This window comes from Rhincodon typus, chromosome 7 (assembly GCF_021869965.1).
Source record: "Rhincodon typus isolate 14 chromosome 7, sRhiTyp1.1, whole genome shotgun sequence".
Classification (NCBI taxonomy): domain Eukaryota; kingdom Metazoa; phylum Chordata; class Chondrichthyes; order Orectolobiformes; family Rhincodontidae; genus Rhincodon; species Rhincodon typus.
Genome location: NC_063338.1, coordinates 71,827,326 through 71,843,968, shown reverse-complemented (window position 1 = coordinate 71,843,968; position 16,643 = coordinate 71,827,326). Strand labels below are relative to the sequence as shown.

Sequence of the window (16,643 nt, the reverse complement as noted above, 5' to 3'; positions counted from 1 at the left end):
CATCCAGCCCTGCACCTTGTTGTCTCTAAACAAAAATTAAGTTCAGTTTGAATTGCAAAGAAAGTACTGATTCTCTCTTTTAAAAAAAATGTTTTAAGTTACTGCAAAATCCATGCTGAACGTCTTTTAAATTAACGACAACAAAAAAAACCTCAGAAATCCAAACTACTCTCGTATTTTGCTAAGAATTTGTATTGGAGGAAAATCCTGAAACGTGATCACTGCTCAGACTGCAGAAAGCATCAAATATCACTTTGTAATTCCAAATGACAGCATCTGCTGACCACAGGGAGTCACATCACTAGAATCAAAGTAAAAACCCCATGCCTTCCTTGAATGTTTTTGAGATGGCTTTCTTAGCAGGGAAGCTGATATTGAGGACGAGAGGGGAAAAAAAGAATAAAACTTATTTTTCTCTCTCTAAAACTGAGAAAAGCCTTTGTTTAGTCAAGTGTGGCAAAACAAATCACATTGCAGATCAAGTTGGAGCTTTAAGCCTTTCCCAGCTGCACATCAATGTACTTATAGTCATGTCTGTTTAAAATGGAGATTAATTATGAATATACTTCACTTCACACTAAAATGGCAAAATATCGTTGCAAACTACAGATTAAGTGAACCTCACATATCTAGGAGGTGAAATAACTTTAGATGATCCAATTCTTAACCCAAAGTTGTTCCATATCTCCTCTCATTTTGAACATACATCCTTCATTATCTAATGACTCAGTTAATTCTCTAAGTCTGTACTTCCACTAGCTGCCAGTAGTGTTCACAATTTTGTAAACAAATATTCAGATTTTCAACAGGAACATGGAAGATTCAGTGTGATAAAAATTGATTGCCAGATAAATTGTAGACACCTTGAAAGTGATTAATTCAACATTAAAATCCAATTTATTTTAATGTTATACTTATGCCATTTCCTCAATAAATTTATCAAATGCTCTTAGGTCAATTAAAAGTCTTGCTCCAAACAGGACTGTATTTTACATTGGAGAACACATTCAATAATAATTTTTCTTTATCCATTAAGGATTATACACTCAACTAATGAATATTCAGCTTCCTATCTTTTCTATCCCACTGTGGGCCCTGTAAAGTCCTCCTCACTAACATCTGGGAGCTAGTGCCAAAATCTGGTTATCTCACACACTAGTCAAGCAACAGCCTGAAATAGTCAGCCCCATGGAATTGTGCCTTACAGACAATGTCCAGCTTCCGTCATCACCATCCCTGGATATATCCTTTTTAACTGGCAGGACACATCCAACAGAGGTGGTGGCACAGTGGTAAACAGTTGGGAAGGAATTGCCTTGGGAGTCTTCAGCATTGACTCTGCACCCCATGAAGTCTCATAGCTTCAGGTTAAACCTTGGCTGATGAATCAGTACTCCTCCACTTTGAACAACAATCGGTAGCAACACTGAGAGCAGCAACGGCGCAAAATGTACTTTGGGTGGGGAATTTCAATATTCACCAGCAAATGTGGGCTGGTCAGATGCTAAAAGACATAGCTGCTGGACTGGGTCCATGACAATTGCTGAAGGAACCAACAAGAGGGAAAAACATACTTGATCTCATCTTGACCAGTCTGCTGGCTACAGATGTATCTGTCCCGGATAGTATATGTAAGAATTAACACCACACAGTCCTTTCGGACAAAGTCCTGCCTTCATGTTGAAAATACCCTCAGTTGTGTTGTGTGGCACTAAGACTGTGCGAAATAGGGTAGACTTGGTATAAATCTAGAAATGCAAGCGTGGGAATCCATGAGGATGCAGCAGAAGAATTGGAGCAGCAGAATTGTACTCCAACACAATCTGAAATCTCATGGTTCGGCATATTCCCCACCTGACCATTATCATCAAGTCAGGGGATCAACTCTGGTTCAATCGAGAGTGCAGGACGGCATGCCAGGAGCAAATGGACGCATGCCTAAAAATGAGGTGTCAATTACTTGTGTGTCAAACAGCATAAGCATCAAGTGATAGACACCTGCTCAGCAACAAACTGCTCAGTGATGCCCATTTTGGGTTCTGCCAGGGCTACTCAGCTCCGACCTCATCTGCATCCTTGGCTCAAACATGACAAAAGAGCCAAATTCCAGAGGTCATGTGAGAGTGTTAGCCCTTGACATCAAGGCTGCATTCAACTGAGTGTGTTGTCAAGGAGCCCCAGATAAAATTGAATCAATGGGTATCAGGGGGAAAACTCTTCACTGATTGGAGTCATACTTAGCACATAGGAAGATGATTGTGATTATTAGAGGTCAGTCATCTCAGCTCCAGAGCATATCTGCAGGAGTTCCTCAGGGTAGTGTCCTAGGTTCAATCATCTTCAGCTGCTTCATCAATGACCTTCCCTCCATCATAAGGACAGAAGTGGGGATGTTTTCTGAAGTTTGTGCAATGTTCAACACCTTTCACAACTCCTCAGATACGAAAGCAGTTCATGTTAAAATGCAAAAAGAACTGGACAATATTCAGGCTTGAGCTGACAAGTGGCAAGTAACATTTGTGCCAACAAATGCCAGGCGATGACCATCACCAATAAGAGACAATCTAATCACTGTCCCTTGACATTCAATGGTGTTACCATCACTGAATCCTCCACTATCAACATAATGGGCGTTATTGATCAGAAACTCAACTGGATTCACCACATAAACACAATGGCTACAAGAGCAGGTCAGAGGCCAGAAATACTATGGTGAGTAACTGACCTCCTGACTCCCCAAAGTCTGTCCATCAAATACAAGGCATAAGTCAGGAGTGTTATGGATCACTTCAGAAGCTTGACATCATTCAGGACAAAGCAGCCTGCTTGATTGGTACCACATCCAAAAACATCCATTTTCTGCCCCACCTTCGCTCAGTAACATCAATGCGTACTACCTACAAAATAATTGCAGAAATTCACCAAAGATGTGTAGAAAACACCTCCCAAACACGTGACTACTTCCATCTGGAAGGGCAGGAGCTGCAGATACATGGGAACACCACCACCTGCAAGTTCCCCTCCAGGCCACTCACGATACTGACTTAGAAATTTATTGACGTTCCTTCACTGTTGCTGGGTCAAAATCCTGGAGTTCCATTCCGAAGGGCATTGTGGGTTTACCTACATCATAGGGACTGAAGCATAGGTTCAAGAAGGCAGCTCACCACCACCTTCTCAAGAGCAACCAGGCAACAGCAATAAATGCTGGTCAGCCAGCGACACTCACATCCCTTGAGTGAAGAAGAAAAATTGCACTGAAGAAGAAAAATTGCACTGAACAAGTTGGACGTCAAAAATTCTTGATGTGTTGACTTTAACTCACCTCTGCTTGCAAAGAGCCTCTATGTTGCTCAGTATTAATTGTGTTTCAGGGTACAATCTGTGGGCACCAACCACATTCAGTCCACCTACATGGAAGTTGACATCTGATGTTTGCCAACCTTCACACTCTTCAGACTTAGACTCTCGCACGCACACACTCTCTCTCACACACAGTCTTATACTGTCTGACACTCACTCTCACTCTCCACATACACATTCTCACTCTTACACACACTCTGTCACACATACTCTCTCTCACACACAGTCTCATACTGTCTGACACTCACTCTCACTCTCCACATACACATTTTAACTCTTACACACACTCTGTCACACACACTCTCACTCACACTCTCACACACACTCTCTGACACTCTGCACACACACACACTGTCACTTTCACTGTTTCTCTCACACTGTCACTTTCTTACATTCTAACTCATACACACACACCATCTTTCACACTCCTTTTCTCTCTCACTTGTTTACACACACTCACACGCATTCTCACTCACTCACACCATCTCACTCACACTCTGTCTCTCACACTCTCTCTCACACACACTCTTTCAAACACTGACTCTCACATATTGTATCTCTCGCACCCTCTATCACACACCATATCACATACACTGTTCTCACACACTCTGTTTCCCGCTCACTCTGTCATATTTACATTCTCTCACACTCTCAATTTCTCTTTCACACTCTCACTTTTTCTTTTACTCTCATGCTCTCACTGTCTCAAACTCTCGCTTTCACACACTCACTCTGCCCTTCTCTCTCTATCACTTGCTCTCACACATTCTCACTCTCTCACAAGCTCTCTCTCACATTCTCCCACACAATCACTCTCACACGCTCTTGCACATTCTCTCACTCACACACATACTCTCAGTCTCACAGACACTCTTTGTTCCACATCTCTCAACCCAGAGATCTTTTCATAGTATATTCTGTGTGGACATGATGTTAGGTACCATGCTGACACATTTAAATTCGGTGATATACAGACAGTCAAACACATGGATATATTACAAAATCAATCAAATGTATACACACATGATATTTCATCTACAGTGCACTGTCACCAGTGCCATAAAATTAAACTCAAAACACATTTTTTATTTCTTTCCATCCCACTATGCCTTAGTGCTGACCCAGCTTCCCAGCAAGAATGAATGGACCTGCTTAGCTGTAATGCTTGTTGGCCCTGGAAGTTAGGTAGACCGATCCCAGGGGTGTTTGTGCCTGGATGGCCCTGACATACTGAGGGTTTTATCCTTTGTCAGAAGCAAGGGGTCTCTCCTTTGCTTGAACTTCCAAGGGTCAAAGGAGGGAAACAAGGTGGAGGTGGCAGGCCTGACCACTTCTTATGTATCCTGACACAAGATGTGTGGGGTTCATGTGTGGTTCTTCCTCCAGGTGGGTGCCCCTGTCTCCTTGTGAGTAAGACAGATGAATGGTTGCACGCTTGAAGCATCTGTGTTCGCCATAGCCTCTGGGCAATGAGGACTGTTGCATCCCTGCCTCCTCCTGCCATTTCCTCCTTTTGTATTGGGATGAGGTACCTGCTTGCCAATACCACACCATCTTCTCCTGCCTGGGGCTGAGCAGGCACCTGGTCTTTAGTTCACCTTCGAGTGCCAGAGGCCTGGAGCATTCCCTTCTTAGCCAGCTATGAGACTGTCCCAGTGAGGTAGTCACCAGTCTCTCTCCCCAAAATTTCTGCATACGATTTCCCCTTCAAAGTTTCAGTCTGAGCAGATGCGTGTGGTGTGCAGGAGGTAGATGCTTCCTCTGAGATCTCTTCCTCAGAGGTTGAAGAGGTGGATTCTGGTGGTTTCGGCCATGTCTCCACTGAGATCATGGACATCCCACTGATAGCTGTAAGCCTCAAGAGAGAAGGCATCATGGCCAGTGGTTAGATGTTGTGTGTAATGAATGACACTGACTGGGGGTTTACTGTGAGAGTTGTGGTGGAATGAGTAATGGCACTTGGAGATAGCAAGAACTGCAGATGCTGGAGTCAGAGACAGCACAGTGTGGAGTTGGAGGAACACAACAGGTCAGGCAGCACCAGAGGAGCAGGAAAGTTAATGTTTTGAGTTGAGACCCTTCTTCAGAAATAGGGAGAGAGAAGGGAGCTGGGAAATAAATAAGAGAGGAGGGGTGGGGCTGTGGAAGGTAGATGGGATGGTTATAAGTGAATGCAGGTAGGGAGTGGTTGGGATTGGTCAGTGGGATGGATGGGATAGATAAGTGGGAGAGAAGGTGGACAGGTTGTGAAGGGTCAAGGAGGTGGGGATGAGAGGGAGGGTTGGTTATGGGATGAGGCCGGGGGTGGGGAGATTTTGAAACTGGTAAAGTCCACATTGAGAACATTGGGTTGTAGGCTCCCAAGGCGGAATATGAAGTGCTGCTCCTCCAGTTTCTGGGTGGCATTGTTGTGACACTGGAGGAGGCCCAGGATGGACATGTCACCCAGGGAGTGGGAGGGAGAGATAAAATGGTCAGCCACCGGAAGGTGTTGTCTTTTGTCATGTACAGAGTGCAGATGCTCCACGAATTGCTCCCCGACTCTGCGCTTTGTCTCACTGATGTAGAGGAGGCCACATCGGGAGAAACGAAAACAGTAGACCAAGTTGGAGGATGTACAAGTGAACCCCTTTCAGATATGAAATGTTTGCTTTGGGCCTTGAATGGAGATGAGGGGTGAGGAGTAGGGGCAAGTGTAGCACTTCCTGCAGTTACAGGGAAAGGTGCCGGGGGTGATGGATTTAGTAGGGAGTGTGGAGCGGACGAGGGAATCGCGGAGTGAGTGGTCCCTATGAAAGGCAGATAGGGGTGGGGAGGGAAATATCTCTTTGGTTGTGGGGTCGGATTGTAGGTGGCAGAAGTGGCGGAGAATGATACGTTGGATGTGGAGGTTAGTAGGGTGGTATGTGAGGACAAGGGGGATTCTGTCTTTATTTTGTTGAGGGGAGGAGGTTTGAGAGCAGAAGTGCAGGAAATGCAAGAGATGTGGTTGAGGTCATTTTTGATCACTGGAGGGGGATGTTGCTGTCCTTGAAATAGGAGGACATCTGGGTATGTTCGGGAGTGGAATGTTCCACCTTGGGAGCAGATGCAGCGGAGGCGGAGGAATTGGGAGTAAGGGATCACATTCTTGCAGGAGGGTGGGTGAGAGGAGGTATAGTCTAGGTAGCTGTGGGAGTCGGTGGGCTGGATATAGATGTTGGTGTTGAGGCGGTTACCAGAGATGGAGACAGAGAGGTCCAGGAAGGAGAGGGAGGTATGAGATATGGTCCAGGTGAATTTGAGGTTGGGGAGAAATGTGTTAGTAAAATTGATGAACTGTTCAAGCTCTTCATGGGAGCATGAGGCGGCGCTGATACAGTCATCGATGTAGCGGAGGAAGAGGTGGGGGATGGCGGCAGTGTAACAGCGAAAAAGGGTCTGTTCCATGTATCCTATGAATGGCACTTACTCAATTGAGTAGCACTGCTGCCCCACAGCGCCAGGTTCCAATTCCAAACTTGGGCAATTGTGTGGAGTTTGCATGTTATCCCCATGTCTGTGTGAGTTTTCAGTCGGGTGCTCTGGTTTCCTCCCACAGTCCAAGATGTGCAGTTTAGGTGGATTGGCCATGCTCAATTGCCCATAATGTCCAGGAATGTGCAGGTTAGGTGAATTGGCCATGATAAATGCAGGGTTTGGGGCATAGTGTTGGGAGCTGGGTCTGGATGGGATGCTCTTCGGAGATTGGTGCAAACTCGATGGGCCAAATGGCCTCTTTATTCACTGTAGGGGTTCTCTGACTCTATGACACGCATGCATTGGCATTTCCACAGGATTGGTCCCAGTCTTTTTTTTTTCTGAGGGGCAGGATTCTCTCCTCAAGGGGACTGAGGAATTTGACGTTGTACACCCTTCCACCTATCCAGGCACTTTCTGCCTTATTGTGGGTTGTCTTCTCCTGGAATAAGTGAAAGGGAGACAAATGTGGTGAAGTGGTCTGAAGGAAGTCATGAGGCATTAGTAAGGCCATACAGATGAATGGTGTGGGAAGTTGAAGACTGAGAGCAAGGAAAGAAAGATGTTGCATGCAACACTGAAAGTGGCAGAGCATGAACTTTGGTGGGAGGTACTAGAGTAGCAGAGAGAGAGTGAGTGTGAGGTAGCAGAGAGTAGTAGTGTGACACCTACTCTGGCACAGTGGAGAAAGTTTTTGACGAAGGTGGTCACCTCTGAATTGGCTGTTGGGTCTCTGCCAATTCTCTGAGAAAATGACATCACATCTCAGTGTCCACCAGAGACCTCCAGGTTCCTATCAACAAATCATAGTAACATCTTCCCTACCTCCAATTTTCACACTGTAATGAACTTCAAAAAGCCGGTGGTCAGCTGGTGTACTGATCTTTTAAATATGGTGCAGGCATCAGGGATTTGCTGCTCTTGTGGTATAAATCTGCTGAGGAGCGAGTCCTTCTGGAAACAGTGCATGCTGAGATGAAGGTAGAATCAGACAAGAGGTGTCCCTTAGGGGTGGAATAGGTAATAAATGAGACAAGATTGGTGATGTATAATGAAAAACCTTGCTAGGCCTCATGGTGAAAATCCTCCAAAACTTGACAAAACTGGCACTTTGCCAAAAAAACCCCAGCAGATTCAGTTCACTGTTTTGAAGAGATTTACATGAGGGAATTTTTAAGCATATTTAAAATGTTCCAGCACAATTTTGTAACAAAAGTGTGTTTTGACTTCATAGTTTGCAAACATTTTCTTGGTAATTTCAAACTGGGCTTTGGTTTTCAAAATATTTGTTGTCTGCTTCTTCCAAGATTTTACCCATAGTTCTATAACTCTTAATTTGTAGGAAATGAAGCAAGTATGCTTTTTTTGATAACTTTTGATCTATTCCTCCAAAGGATTTGGAGTAAGATGAATATAAGAGGGCTATAATGAAGTACGTGTCAAATTTTGTAATTTAAACGGCATCAACAAGCCTGGAATCTTGATAACTCTACTAAATTTGCTGAGAGCATTAGTTACAATTAAGCAACAGAACATTATACTTATATGTACAAATCAAATGATTTTTATCCCGAAACATTCGTTGTAGTTCTCCGGTCTCTTAAGAGTACTGTATTACTAGAGTGAAACAAACCTGATTGTGTAGAAGAATCAATTTTACAAGTACTAAGTTTTAAAATAAAAAAAAATTGTAAGTGGTCAAACTCCCTCCTTCCCAAATATCACAGCTACAGTGAGGGGAAAGCATTTCATTGAAATATTTCTTGACTGAGCTTATCATTATCACTAAGGCAAGACCTCTTCTTAGGTTTAGCCTTGTTTGACTTTATGGACTACTTTTGGCAACTGTGTTCAAATCTGACCAGGTTTAGTCCCTGGTCAGTTCACATATTAAATTGGCTGCACATGAAATGAACTGCTTTGTATTTATTGATGCAATACTCTTTAGTTGAGTAAAAGTAAGATCTTTGATCTGTGCATGCACATAAAATGGTCATCAAAATGCATTCACAGTATTGTACAAGGTTCTGAGAAAGTTCATATTGAAATTGCATTATGTCCACTCTGCCCTAAAATGTCTGACAGTCCCAATGGAGGCAGATATGATATAGCTGGCTCCTGATAATTGTAATTATGCCTAACTACTTAATGTAAATGGTATCTCTTGATATTACACAATAAGCTATCCTTTGTTATGTGAGACAGGAGCCTCTTCTTGGTAAAAGTCTATTGTGGTGGAACCACTACCTCTGATGACAATACAAACCCTTAAATTAGGCTTGAGGAAGAGGATACACCTTCGGGGCTGTTTTGGTTTATTTTACCACCTGATTATTTTAAAATAGTAGAAAGGAGGTTTGGCGACAGCCAACGTACCAATCACAAACCCCCAATGGTTGATACCCAGAACCCATTATAAACATACAGTTCTTTGTGTCCAGTACTGAGTGAATGCAGAATAAAGAATCCCGTTAGCTTCAAAGTAATGAATTGTAAATTTTATTTTTATTTGGTGTCTTATAGAATTTCTGCATTTGATGAATAAATATTTCTCAACATTTTAATGCTTGGTTTACATTCTCTTATACCTTGTTCTTTATTTTGTATTGTAATATTAGTTTTAGAGGATTTTATTTGCTGGCTTCCATATTGCATCTTTCAATTTACTTTTTGATGGCGTGTGACCAATACCAAATTATTCAAAAACAGACCATCCATGTAATTTAGCTACAATTTGCCTATGAATTCTATTACAGTAGATCTGCAAGGTGAGAAATGCAGGTACTTGACAATAGGGATCATTCTTTAATGCAAACTGAAACATGAAACAAATCACTTTTATGGTAAAAACTTACAAACTGTTTATAGATCAAGTGCAATAAGTATTAATTGAATACACACATTACTCTGGCCAAATCTTAACCAGGTCTGTCATATTGCAATTTAGACAGAAATTGCAGCCTGCATGGAAAACACTGATGACTCAATAAATGGTCTCTTCCACATCCTTAATTTTTCTTCAACCCATTGTTGATAGTTGCACAACTTAGCTGCTTCTGAATTCCTCATCCATACTCTTGTTCAATATATTTGGAGCCAGACTCAGGAATACACAAATGTCTGGAAATGTTTGGCAGGCTGGCAGATAGAGATACAGGGAATAGATTGTTAACAGCAAGGCAATTGAAAGACTTTCTTCAATCCTGTTTCCTTCTTAACATCTTGAAAGTCAGCACTGGTGATAAAACAAATTGGAGAATTCAAAATCTCTACACATTTTACTACTTCTGAAGATTCTGTAATGACCAGACTCCATTCCCCAATTCATTATTGTTCCAGATGCAATATTCCACACTGTTAAACATCTGGATGGAGAGGAATGAACTGCCTCCCCTTCTTTATTCACTTACCCCCTTCTGTTGGCTGCAAAAACAAAGGCTAACTCAAAAAGGAAACCTTCCCTCAGAAGCTTTCTCACAGATGCAAATTAACGCTTTTTAAAAAAAGGAGCCAAATTAGCCAGGCTTTCTTAAATGATCAAATAGTAAGTTTGCTAATTACTAAGTGTGAGAAGGATTAGTACCACAACACACACACAGGTTAAAAATAAGAGCAAATACAAAAGGATAACTTTTTTTTTAAAAAAAGCAAAGAATTTATGCAGCCTCTGAATTATTTGAGAAGAGCAAGTAGTTGAATGTTACACTTGTTACAGCGAATCATATTGGTCGCTTTGATGTTGATAGTTAAACGATCTGTTTCACACACAAACTCATAGTTTTGAAAATTGGTTGAGATCCTTTATGACTGATTTCTTTCGATGAATACTGAATTACACCACTCAGGGTGAGGCTGTGTCCTTTTATTATCCTGTTTCATTGTGTGGCAGCCAGCTAGCTGACTTCTAGTGCTCAGAATGCGACAACATCTTTACCTGCAGCAGAGGAGTAATGAGAGGATAGTTAATTGACTGTGACCTTCACAGTATGTTAATGCTTCAATGGAGGCTGGTGCACATGGGAGCATTCAATCCCATTAGTACGCTCCAGTAGAGTTGAAACTAGCTTTTTAACCCCTGTCCTTGCATATTCTTCAAAAGGAAAAACATAAATTGAGCCAGCAGCTTGGGACATGATCTGCAAGGGATGGCTTACTGTTGAGAAGGGGATTATCAGCCCTTTGTTATCTTTGTAATCCAGCCTTTTTGAAATTTATTTAATACAGTAGGTGTTACTTTTCCAAAAAATCACACAAAATATTTACCAGCCAACTACTGAATTTACACGTGCACCCAGATAATGACCTGAGAATGTGGCCTGCAGTCATTCTGCCTGTGTAGCTGATTTTAAAAATATACATTTTCAAATTAATAGTTAAAATGGCCCAAGTATTGGGGTTCCAATACGTCATCTCAATAAAATAAGACATCAACTCAACAGCAGTGAACCCAGCTTCAACTATAGCACAGAGAAAATAATAACTTATTAAGCTGCATATGCATTAACTGTGAATTGTGCTAGATCCTCTCTCTTTTTAAAATTTTATACCTCTGTCTGCATGTTGGAACTCATGTTTTATTATTTTTCTTGGGCTTTGTAGATAATACAATTCCTCTTTCTATCACTGAAAAACTTTGCAATTGTCTCTTTAATTTTGATGATTTTTTTTATTGAAGTGAGATAAAGCTATGTGCTAAAAAAAATTTTGACAATATTTTTTATGACCATGTGAGGAAGTTAAAAAAGAGGGGAGCCAATTCACAGCCCTCACCTGGCAGAAACAAATTGGCTGATTCTTGATCTATAAATCTTTTGGACACACAGGGCAGAATATCCCAAATATGAAATCTGGAGGGCAGAATTAGCTTCCTTGTTATCGTTCTCAGCTAGTATTGTAACTCAACAGGAAGTCATTCTGACTCAAAGCATGATAAAGTTTGATGACAAGTTGTCACCATTCTATATTTTTTGGGAACGATAGGTTGCACTGTTCAGTGTTAAATTGATTAACATTCGCTTTCTCAATTTATGTTTGTAATCAATAATTTAAGAGGGAAAAATTGGTTATAGTTTGCACTTTTTTACATTAGACGACGAATTATCATCATTTCATCTTTGATGATATTGATTTTGCAGTTACCTATCTAAAAAGTATTTTATTGATTTTCTCAGTTAGAAGTCATGCTTGTGAGCTGGATCTGTATAATAAACCCGGAGGATGCTCTCACATCTGCCTACTCAGCAGCAGCCACAAAGCAAGGACATGTCGTTGCAGTACTGGCTACGCCTTAGGGAATGATGGAAAGTCTTGTAAAAGTAAGTCAAAACTCCATCTTTTTATCTAAATCTGTTATAATTGACATAAAACTTTTGGATGACAAATATATTTCAATAATGCATGCACTTTTCTCTTTACACTGTATCTGCTTGTAATGAGTATTCAAAGGTCAGATGTAAGTACTGATTTGATCCGTAATGGACAAATGAATCATAATTTCAGTGTTCCCAGTTTAAGGTCAGATGTTTCATCCATTTTGTAGCACCCATAGAATGGAAGAAAACTTTCTAGTTTCTTTAATTTCAGTGATGTTTTGATATATTATATTGAGCATATAAGACTAAGAATGCTTCAATTAATGTAAGCTGCTTGGGTATAATGTTAGAATGAATTTCCATGATCATATTTTAATTGCTCCATTATTGGTGGCCATGACTTCAGCTGCCAAATTCTAAAGCTCTGGAATTCCCTTCTTAAACAATGGTGTGGATTTTCCAATGGCCAGATAATTGTTCTGAAGTGTAGTTGGGAGTTGCATATGGGGAACCTGTAGCAGACACCAAGGGAGTTGCCTGGGACATATTGTTTTCCACTAGGCAATTGTTCTGCACCTGAAACCCTCCCAATGTCTACAGTTAAATCAGAGATTTCAGAGGATCCCACTGAAGTCAAGTTAATAGCTGTCAGACAAGGTTAGGCTGCTAAATGTCTGGCCTAACACCTCAGTAAATTTTACACTGATACCCCTTCTGCCCCCATCCCACTTTATCAAAAATGCACGCTCAGCTGCACCTGCCCCAGGCCCCTTGTACACCCAGACTCTGACATGTCAAACTCTCCTCCTCTGAGACCAACATCCCACTGAAACCCTGGGACCCAACACCACACCAGCTACTTTACTCTGCCATCAGCCTTAAGCAGCTCCCCTCTCTGCTGCCAATCCCAAAATTCTCTGTTCCATTGCCAGATCTGGCCCCACGTCTCCCTCTTCAGTCTTGATCCTACCCTTCTCCCACAACAACAACTGACTCCCCCTTATCGCCACCGAGAACTGGAACTGCTCCTCACTGCCCTGGACCCAAACCCCTTCTCTCCCCTTACCTCAGGATTCGAACCCCACTCTTTCCCCTGCTACAGAGCCAGCCACACATCCCCTTCCCCCAGAGCTAGCCCCGATCCCGCCCTTTGTCTGCTTCATACCCGACCTCCCCGTCCAACCACCTGCCCAATTTCCCAGACAGAACCACTCTCCTTCCACCCCTCCAACCCCGCCCTGCCTCACCAGACACAATATTTCTTCGACCACGATCTACCCTGAACAAAGTGGCTGTCTGTGATGCTGGTCCTTTAAATTTCAGAATTTAGCAATTAACTGCTATGAAAAAAGAGGCATTGTTTGCCTTCCACTGATAATTCTGCTCCAAGAGGAACTGTCGGAATAGTAGCACGGCTCCACTTTTTTGAAGGAACCCTGACTTAAATTGCCTGTCAGAAATACGGAGTTCTTTTATTGCACTAAAAAAGGAGCAGGGTGGCAATCTGAGAGAAAATCTGGCTCCTTACATCTTCCTCCTGCTCTTACCTCTTTTTTTAAATGCTTATTAAAGCCTGTCTCTTTGCCCAAGCTTTTTGTTATTGATCCAAATTCCTCATGTAGGTCAAAGTTTACTTCTTAATTGTTCTGTACTTCATCAGAGCTTGATTTATTTAAAGAAGTACATCAATAAAAGTTGGTGTTAACTCTTAAGATGTGTAGTTCTTGCAGCTACCATCTTGGAAAGTAAAGGCCCAGCGACTTATTAATCATTCATGCATTTCTCAACAGTGGCTGTTAATTCTTTGCATCCATTTTGGGACTGTCTGATGAACCCATTTTTTATTGTTGTCTCTGTTGTTATAAACACAGTATTCATCTTTCATTTCGCTTTTCCCCAAGTTTGCATGGCGCAAGTTAGCAATAGTAAGGCCAAACATTCTTCCGGTGGAATCTCCTAACCTCCAAATGGATCCAAGACTATCTTTGCAGGCCAACCCTGAGGTGGAGGCCGAAAGAAACTGAGATTCTTTCTTCTTAAGAGCCCTTTGATCCTTTAAATAATGTAGCTGAAAATAATCTCACACTGCAGCGGTGTCACCATATTAACATTAAATTCCACTATTACAACAGTGTGGTTTAAAGATCTTTTCTGAAGCCAGGTCATAAAGTTGCTTAATTTCTGTCCGAGACAAAGAGATGGGAAAGTATTTTGCCTCACTCCTACACTGTTGGAAAGTAAAGGCCCAGCCACTTATTCATCATTCACAAATCTATCCCTGAATCAAATTTTGAAAATGTCAGCTCGGCTCAAAACTTCTAGCAGTGAGAAGGAACAGTTATATCATCAGAGTTTACCCATTTGGAGTGAGGCATTAAGGCCAGGATACGCCCCACCCCGGTTCCAGATTAATGTAGAAAATTTCAACGCACCATTTGAAGAAGAGAAGGGATGTTTCACACTCATCCATGTCAAAGATCAAAGATGAGTTGATGTGGAGGTGTTGGTGTTGGACTGGGGTGGACAAGGTCAGAAGTCGCACACCACCAGTTTATAATTCAACAGGTTTATTTGGAACCACAAGCTTCCGCAGTGCTGCTCCTTCATCAGACGACGTGAAGAGAAGCACACAGGTGCAGAAATTATAGGCAGAGAGATCAAAAGACTGTACAAATGGTGTGAGTGGAGTGTTGACAGGCTGAATAATAAGTCTCTGCGGGTGATCAAAAGTGTCAAACGGTATGAATAAAGTGTCAACCACTGAATAGTAAGTGAATTATAGGATGACCTATAATCCAATTAATTGAAGCAGAGAGATAACTACAAAAGAATTAAAAATAAGGTCGTGTTGGAAACGAACCAAATGTCTGGAATAAAATGATAGGTATAAAAGTCACATGCCAAGGGTCTAACTAAAGTAACAAGTAATCCAATTAAGATTGAGAGATCATAACAAGTTATCAAGTTAATGGCATCAAAACAGGACAGTAAGGATGATTTTACAGACACAGGGCAGTACGGTGGGGTTACATGTAGCGCAACATGAACCCAAGATCGAGCTTGGGGCCATTTTCATTGGTATGGATATGGATAAATTGACTGCTGTATTTACTGGATAATAACAGTCACCTCTATTCAAAATAATTGACTGGTTATAAAATGCTTTGAATTATTTTGAGGCTATTTGAATTTCATAGATGTTACGTCATTAGTTCTTTTAAGTCATTCCTAAGTGTTTCACACCTAATCAATGTTCAGCACCATTTGTGAATCCTTGGATAATAAAATATCCCACACCTATATACACAGGGCCTTGTCTGGGGGAATGGGAAATTAGGTTGTATATGTTTTCCATGTGTTGGACAGAGCATCCCAAACAACTGAATAAAATGATCTCATGATGCCATACGACAGATGATCTGTAAAATTGTGAAACTATGTTGCAGGGGAACAGAAACTTAATATTATAAATACATACTGTAAACATTGTATGGCTGGGTGAGGTTCTCAAGCGACAGAAACCCACTCCCTTGCATATGGTCAAATAAATTCTGCACGTGCTTGTACTTTTGCAGGCTCAAGAGTTGTCCTTTAACTACAAATCCTGGGCAACATTCAGGCTTAGGTTCATAAATGGCAAACAACATTCATGCCACATATATGCCAGGCAAAGACCATCGTCAACAAGAAAGAAAAAATAGCACCGTCTCCCCTTGTCATATGATGGTCAGGTGGAATACTCATCAATTGCCTGGATGAGTTCAACCCCAACAACAACTTGGCATAATCTGGGACAAAACAGCCCAATTGATTGGCAGGCCCCACACCCCCATCCACTACCTTCATTATTCATTCCCTCCATCACTGAATACAGTGGCAGCAGTTTGTACCATCTACAAGATGCACTGTGGCAAGTTTTTTTTTGACAGTATTTTTCAATCCATGATCTCCCATCACAAAGAATGGCAGAGACAGCAGATTCATGGGAGCAATATCACCTGAAAGTTTCTCACCAAGCTATGCATCTTTCTGACTTGGAACTATAGAATCATATAATTTTGTAGTGCAGAAGGAGGCCATTCAACCCATCGTGTATGTACCAGGTCCCAAAAGAGCTACCCAGCCAGTCCCATTCTCCAGCCTGATTGCCATAGCCCTGTAAACTCATCACTTTCAAATCTGCATCCAACTCTCTTTTGAAACCTCCTATGGTATCTGCCTCCATTACTCACCTTGGCAGCACATTCCAAACCCTAACAACTCTCTGAATAAAGCCGTTTCTCCTTATCTCACTCCGAGCTCTTGCTGACAATCTTGAAATTGTGACCCCTAGTTACTGACATACCAACTAGCGGAAGCAGAAAAAACTTTACCTTGTCAAAAATCTTCATAATTTTGAACACCTCAAAACAGTTATCTATTAATCTTCTCTGCTCCAAGATGAACAATACCACCGTTCCTTCACTGTCA

The 16,643-nt window shown here is 41.7% G+C and overlaps 1 protein-coding gene across 1 annotated transcript in view; it reads left to right on the top strand.

Moving 5' to 3' along the window:
• The window catches only part of LOC109911043 (low-density lipoprotein receptor-related protein 1-like), a 1,753,343-nt gene that overhangs the window by 825,850 nt on the left and 910,850 nt on the right, over positions 1–16,643 (top strand). The window contains exon 10 of the mRNA XM_048599379.1: positions 12,033–12,176. Coding sequence (XP_048455336.1) covers positions 12,033–12,176 — 144 coding nt within the window. The remainder of the gene's footprint in view (positions 1–12,032; positions 12,177–16,643) is intronic.